The sequence below is a fragment of the Melanostigma gelatinosum genome (genome assembly GCF_949748355.1).
Source record: "Melanostigma gelatinosum genome assembly, chromosome: 11".
NCBI lineage: Eukaryota > Metazoa > Chordata > Actinopteri > Perciformes > Zoarcidae > Melanostigma > Melanostigma gelatinosum.
Genome location: NC_136644.1, coordinates 21,332,550 through 21,340,620, shown reverse-complemented (window position 1 = coordinate 21,340,620; position 8,071 = coordinate 21,332,550). Strand labels below are relative to the sequence as shown.

The 8,071-nt window shown below is 43.3% G+C and overlaps 1 protein-coding gene across 1 annotated transcript in view; it reads right to left on the bottom strand.

Annotated features, from left to right (window-relative positions):
* Positions 1–324: 324 nt before the first annotated feature.
* Positions 325–8,071, bottom strand: part of mtnr1aa (melatonin receptor 1A a) — a gene marked incomplete at both ends in the record, with an annotated part of 31,828 nt that continues 24,081 nt past the window's right edge. The window contains one exon of the mRNA XM_079279070.1: positions 325–1,193. Coding sequence (XP_079135196.1) covers positions 325–1,193 — 869 coding nt within the window. The remainder of the gene's footprint in view (positions 1,194–8,071) is intronic.

The window sequence follows — 8,071 nt, the reverse complement described above, 5'->3', positions numbered from 1 at the left end:
ATACTTATATAATGCATGATACATTTATATCATCACTGTAAACATGAAAACAAAACGGACATCATATATTCACTGTACTACACGTACTGCAGAGTCAAACAGGAGTGCTTGATAAAAGACAAAGATAATATGCACCCCTGCTGTTTCTGATTGTTCGGAGGTCAGATAGCACCATATGATTATAAGCTCAGAGGATAGAAGCTGTGTTGTATTCATATTTGGTATTTTTCTCAACTTTTCTCTTTTTTCGTTTTGTTTTTTTACGCTCAGTCACTGCATATCTTTTCACGTTTGCTTCCTTTTTTTTTTCCTCGGAGTTCTGGATCAGACAGAGTCCACCTTGACCTGGTTGTTGTTGGTGATGACTGGTGACGGTTTGCTCTTGAGCCTCTCCACTGCATCGTTCGAGCTGTCCTGGAAGAAGATGCGTGCCGTGCACACTGACACTACAATGCGTTTGTACTCACGCCGGAAGTTCTGGTTCAGCACACCATACACAATGGCATTAAGGCAGCTGTTGAAGTAGGCCATGAAGTAGCTGGCCACGAATAACCACTCGGGGATGAGGGGAACCACCACCTCTGGTTTGATCGCTACGGCCAGGCCGATGAAGTTGAGCGGAGCCCAGCAAACGGCGAAAAGCACAAACACCACGAACATGGTGACAAAGTTCCTGACGTCGTGCTGCGTCAGCTTGGGCCGGTTGTCTGGCTTGACCCGTCTCCGCACCTGTATGACCAGTATCCAAATGCGCAGGTAGCAGTATGTGACAATCATGATGGGTAAAATGAAGTGAAAGAAAACCACTGCGATGGTGTACGCTGAGCTGGCTGACTGCTCAAATGTGCAGGAGTAAACCCGTGGGTCATACTGGAGTGAACCCACGAACAGGTTGGGCACGATGGCGACCACAGTCAGCGCCCAGATTAGCATCACATAGCAGACAGAGTTTTTGTCACTGTACAGTTTGTCATACTTGAGGCTGTGGCAGATGTAACAGTATCTGTTGATGGCAATGCCGGTGATGTTGAAGATGGAGCCGATGACGCTGACGCCCATGAGGAAGCCACTGATCTGGCAGTGGACGTAACCCAGGTTCCAGCCATTGTGAAAGATGGAGGTGAGGACCAGAGGGTACGGGTAGATGGCCACCACAAGATCTGCCACTGCCAGGCTCACCACAAAGATGTTCCCTAGAGGCAAAACACACACCCACAGGAGAGACAAAGGAGGACACATGAGCCATTGACAACAGAAGCACAGCAGATTGGCCACCCAAATTCACAAAAGAAAGCGAGAGCGATGTACCGAGAGAGAGTACCAACTTATTCATTCAGAAACATTTTGGAATGATCTGCCTGAATGAAAAATGTGCAGTATTTAGCTTAGCATATAGTAGAAAAAGAGGATATCGTAGAAAAACATTCATGTAAAAAAACCAGCAGCTGTAATGCCACACAGGTGTTTTCTGATGGGGCAATTTCAAGCTTGGGTAAAGGTTCACTGCCATACAAGCCAGAAACTCCTAATTTGGGAAATGGAGTGGAGTGGTAATTGCATTATCACGGAGCAATAACTCGGACAAATGTGAAACCATCACACTGGCGATGTTCCATGTGGTGATCAAAATTTTAGGTTCAAGGCTCCTCGTTTAAAAAATTTAAATAAAAAAAAAACGCAATGCGATTTGAAAGCAAAGTAAAAGCTGTCTGGCAGGAAGGACTGTCCTTTGGAAATCCATAAAAAAACGATGTAATGCTTTGGAAATGTCTGGCAGGAGTTTAACTGTACATGATTTGTAAATATGCTGAAAAATGCAAATATACCAGCTCAATCCTATCGAGACATCCATTTGCTTTTGTTCCGACTTCATGACATAAGCCACAGGGAAAGGGCCTCAAGGCCAGCGATTGAGAGGGAACGCAATCTAAATTTGTATTGTTTATGTATATGTGCGCCTGTGTGTATGCATAAACATAGTTTACCCCAGTGATTTGTGGAGTGTGAACTTGCATTCAATTGTCACCTGTAGATGTTGGTGAATAATGAAAGGGGAATAAAAATGAATAAAAGGGAGGGGGGTCCCTGTCACTAAATAATGCTTATGTCTAATTGCCAGCAAGGACATGATGTACAAGCCGAGCACTAATCAAGGGCACACGAGTGTATTTGTTGTTCCAAAACTGATTAGAAATGAGACTTAACTTGTCGGAGAACACACTGTTGCACACTGAGTGGTTGCAGTCAGCGGCTGTGATCCCCAACCTCTTTCAAATGAGACACACGACACACACTAGAACAGGACAAAAGAGAAAATACCCTCTCTGTGGAAACTGCCTCATTGTGTGTGTGTTTGTGTGTGTGTGTGTGTGTGTGTGTGTGTAAGCACTCACTGCTTTGTGTCTGCTGTTTCCCCTAATTATGCAAGCCTCCGCATCGTCTCATTATTTGCCATTGAGCGGCCTGTCATGAGGATGTCGGAGGAGCATAACATCTAGCCTCACAGCCATTTTCACAGCTGTCACTTGTATATTAGCAGAATGTGTTCTATGTATCGTAGTGAGTACCATATTATGAGGCCTAATGACAAGTCCAGATCCAGTTTGCCGATGTTAAACACCATGTCACGGACGACAAGATGTGTTCACTGCATGTCAGATGGGAACTAAGCACGTCGTATATCTCCACAATCACTGCGGAGCAATTTCATTCCTGCGCTGACATTTGGTCTGTCAGTATCAGACACACTCGCCCAACCTGCAGGCAGAGCTGTCAGTCTCACCTGAGCATTAGAAGCACGTTATCTCCCGTAGAATATACCAACTATTCTACTGCCAGGGATCACGTGTGACTATTAATACAGTTTCGTGCTTTTTTTGTTTCATTATCTCTCATTCAGCTGACAAAAACAAGTAAATAGGTGTGCGTGCAGAATCTCTATGCATTCTGCCAAATGAGAATACATTTTCCATGTTCAGAGAAGATGTTGACACAACATGCAAACAGTCATCTTTACGGAGCTGCCTTTCCCTCCCTCGGCTATTCTTTACTCTAACAACCCTGTTACCTGATTTTAAACTCAAGTCACTCAGTGTTAACCTTGACGAGGTCCTTTCTGGAAAAGCCGACAGGCAGCTGGCTCTTTTGTCTGTCGGACTCTCGCCGTCACTGGATCTGTCACTGTGACTCGACCTGTGTTTGACGCATCACTCTGAGCTTTCATTTGGCTTGAGGGGAGATATGGCCTGGTGCCGTGTCCCTTTTCCATTTCTGCAATCCCACATTTTCCCACCGTTTTAGGTACAAGTCTGAGCATTTTGACACACTCGCTGACAAGAACAAAACGGTATCCAGTGCATTTGGACAGTCTCAAGCCAGCTCAACATGTCTCACAATGTATGGTGTTGCAGCATGATCTCTAAAATGGAATACGGTGATTGTGTTTTGGGGATACTATCACAGAAAAATGTTTTTATCTTTGTATTTTGGACACACTGGCAATAAAAGGCATCACATCCAAATGAGTTTGAACGACCCTCGTCAATCGTTAATTAATGTTGGCAGTGATGACACCTCTGAGCCTGGAGCAGCCTGGAGCATTTGAAGTATGGATTTTGTCCTATTTATTTCAGAGCACAGTTTCTCCCATTCAGTCAATCTGAAAGTGAAGTGTCTGTGAGCAGCTATACTGAGGTCTCTCCACAGATTTTCCGAAGGGATTCAAGACCTGGTTTTACTGGGTCATACCAGGACTGTCGCTTTCTTGTCCTGAAGCCACTGCAGTGATATGGAAGGAATTTGATTTGATACGCAGCTTAGCGTAAGTGCAGTCAGGGGTGATTATTTTATTCCTAAATCTTCTGCTTCTACTTGTTCATTGACTACTTGCATCCAATCATTTCCCGTAAACTCCTCCTCTTGGCAGTTCTCTATTCACAAATTGTAAACATCCAAGAGGTCACCCCATCTAGATTCATATCTTCCTCTCAAACAAGCTTAATACTTCACTCTGTATATCCACTCACTAATCAGTGTCCAATTATTTTCCCCAGAAAGCTGCTCCTGCACTTGCATCTCAACTGATCACAAACAACTGATCTTTGTTTATAACTATATGAATAAAGACTTTGGGTTCACAAACAGAGACTCTCTTGACTGTATATCCCTCATGTGGGAACACAAACTTTCACCATAACATCGGGCTTCCCATTTGGCTGCTTGTCTTCCTCCAACCTCACAAATCCTGTGTCCCTCTGCGCTGAAAAGAGCACCCACAGCATGAGACGGCCACCTTCACGCTTTACAGCAGGGGTGTGGTTCGACTTGTTGTTAGCTGTCCGTTTCCTCCAGACTGCTTTGGATTTACAACAACAGTTACATTTTGTACCAGGTAAATGTTTTGCTCTCGGGAGTTATGCTGTTTTCCAAGCAGGGAGGTCTTTCAGTACTTTGATATGTCGCCAAGCAACCTGGACCCATACCCTTATGTCCCGACCAGGCATTTCAATACCCACGCTCAAAAGTCCGGTTTAACTGGACACCTTTTCATGGGAAGTTACTGAGGACAGTGTGAAGGTGCCGATAAAGCATGGAAGGCGTGTGAGTACGCGGCCCATGGCAGAACATACTGCAGAACGCTCATTTTAATGTATGTTAATGTGAGAAAAACCACCCCAGGTTTATGAATACATTTCAATTGGTCAAGAATATGTACATTTTAAGTGAAATGCATGTCTCATATCATGAATTTGAATTCGAAATGGATCTGGTTTCATGCCAGTATAAAGAGCTATAAGACATGTGCATTTCCCTCACCTTCAAATGTACTTTCTTTCTTGTGTGCGAGTAATTGCAGAATTGCGGCAGTGTATGGTTGATTGCGTGCAGCGTAATGTCTCAGGGAGACATCGATTATTGTTTCAATGTATGTTTTAAATCTCCTTTACTTTTGCCTTTATGCTTTGAATGGTTTCATGTGAAGCACTTTGAATTACCTTGTTGTTGAAATGTGCTATACAAATAAACTTGCCTTGCCTTTCTTTGGTATATTCACACCCAGTGCTGAGATGGAAGAAGTGGCATAAAGAGATGGCAGTTCCAACCACATGAGGAAGCACAGGGTATTCATATTATGCTTTTATGCGGAAAGACTCTCCCTAAATCTCTACAACCATCAACAGAAAGCAATTTGGAAAGTGCCACGGCAAAGCGCGGTGTTGTTGCACATGGTGAAGTGTGGTTTTCCTGATTAAAGCAACGGACTACTGCAAAATAACTGTGAGTTTCAGTTCTCGTCTAAATGTACACCTGTTATTTTCGTGGTTAATGCGTGAAAGTCCTGAGACACACCACAGAGGTCACACAGTGAAAAATATGCAGACAATTCAGAACTCACACCTTTTCCATCCTCTTTTGTTTTACTAATTGTTATTTTAGCCTACGAGAGAGAGAGAGAGAGAGAGAGAGAGAGAGAGAGAGAGAGAGAGAGAGAGAGCGCAATTGAATGTGACAGTTTGTATTTGGAAAAAGAAAATATATATATATATATATGTATATATATATATATACATATACATATATATATCAATATTATGCACCAAAAACTTGACACATAGATGAAGAAAAAAATCAAAGATATAATCAATCTTTGATTGTAGGATTCAAAAATACATGCTGAGAGGTTGCTGTTTTTATCTCTCCGTTCCTAACTCCTTTCCTAATCTACACTTTTACTGCCACTTAAACTGCCCGAAGTGGCACACGTGCCAATAATCGGATCGGGAGAGATGAATCTTTTATGCCAGAACCAATGAATAACGAAATTCCCTTCAGAGCTAGCCACTGTGCTCACCGAAGAGCCTGATGAGTCTAGAACCGCAGGGGTAGAAGTTAAAAAAAATCCAGAGAAAGTAAATTTAGTACGTTAGTTGTCAACCGATTCAGTAACTGTGTCAAGTGGAATATCACAGAGAAGACATTAGGACACATTTAGGACAGTAGACGGTCCACAAACGCAGGCATAAGCTCTTTATCATGTTAGATAACCAACAAATGAAAATTAAAACGTAGAAGAAATAAAAGCGTAAAGTACATGGACCTGAAGAGCGAGAGGTTCTAACATTTGACGTGAGTCACTCAAGGGGTGAATGTGGGAGGAAAATGTATTTGTGCCTTTGAAATATATTTGTGTAAAATCAATCATGTCGATCATTTGAAATGTATGTATATTCACATTCATACTGTGATATTGGCCTGTATCATTGTCATATGTTATTCATGTCACTGAGACAGGGAGTCTGGTATAGCGCCCTTGGAGCCCGGGTGAAGATAGGGGGGGGGGGGGGGGGGTGACGTAGATAAACAAGTAGGGCACGATTTCTAACGCAGGGGAAGAACGTGAGCCGGTTGCAGTGATGGGCAGCCAGAGGCGGAATCAGGAGAAGACGAGTGGGGAAGGAGACTACGGTTAATCAAAAAACCCTCTGTTGTGACTTGGCCGACGTACACAGTGTAACTTGGCTGAAGGTTCAGAGGAGGAGGAGGACATCTCCGAGGGGGGGAGGGGGGATTTAGGGTGGAATGGAGGTATAAAATAATGTACAATGCTATTTTGAAGTGAGTTGACTCCGGACAGCTCGGTTTACTTGTATACTTTGTGATGCAAATTAATCTGCGTGAACTGAAGAAAACCCAATCTCTCTTGTGTTCGGTGGGTGTTCGTTACCGAGTTCCTAATAGTGAGATCATGTGGTGTCTCACCACGACTCAGATAAATAACAGTTACTGAGTTTTACCTTAAGTCATGAAGTCAAAGAAGCTGATCCACAATGGGGGAAAAAGACACAACACTAATAATGAAAGCTATTGTTTGAAATGAAGGTGGAACTGCACAAAAAGATGGATGTTAACTTCTGGGCGAGCCATTGAGAATTGAATAGAGGCATGAAAATAATTCTTGACCAGGCAGAGAAAATCATTTCTGGGACCCCTTTAACTGCTATTACAAAAACTTGAAACAGACGTCAAGGAATTAACTGAAAGAGCCGAGATGGCCCCGTCAAGGTCTCGCCTTTCTAATCTGAGAATAACTCATCTGCCAGAAAAGGCAGCGGGAGATGACACCATGTGCCTTTTTAGAAAGCTGGCTACCTGAGGCTTCAGGGCTGGTCTTTGAGCCACACCTCTCCCCGCTGACAATAAAGAGTGCTCACCCCATCTCTGGCCCAACACAAACCGGCACCAACGCTCCACCAAAGAACCCTCTCAAATGTTTTAACTGCAGGGACACGATGCATGGTTACAAAGGCGGCCAAGGCAAAAAGTGAAGTTCTTCTTCAGAATAGACACGTGAGATTTGACCTGGACCTTTCCGCTGGAGTGCACAGGCAGCAGAAAGGCTTTGATGGAGTGAGACTGTGGCTGCTGATTACGCACAGAGACGGACGCTTTAGCTTTGCCACTTCGGCTCGTGTGGAGGAATTCAGTGAAAGTCTGGCTAACAACACATTAAAGATAGTGTTCACTTTTCCCTCATTGTGTTTGTTTGTTTGCTGTGAGCAGCCGATCAAACTGCAGTCAGAAACATTCAAATCCTTGCTCGGTCTCCTACGTTGTTGTCTTGCTAGTTGAATTCACATGGGAGCCCTTGATTAATGGATCCAACTGCCAACACAGCATTTCTATTTTTGTGCCGGGCCAGGCTGCTCGGAGGAAACCTGACTGGTTAAGGGGAAAAACGAACGGGTGCCATAGGAGCGCCGGTCATTTACGTTTCCTTTGTGCCTTATGCATGGTCCATGTTATAACATGCGCTACTACATGGCAACTACAGTGGACAGATGTATGTCAATGTCTTGCTTTTCTGTTTAACATTATAATAGACCCTTTAGAGATCAATAAAGCCTTTAAATTACTTCATGAGTAATTGTATAGCTCTGATGGCTGGCGCTCTTAATTAGATATCGATGTTGTTAAAACATCAAATAACCTCAGCAAACCCTTCTTTGAAATGCTTTTTTTTTTTAAATGGGATTCTCTCCATCTATGTGTCGTATAAGTCTTCTAATTCAAG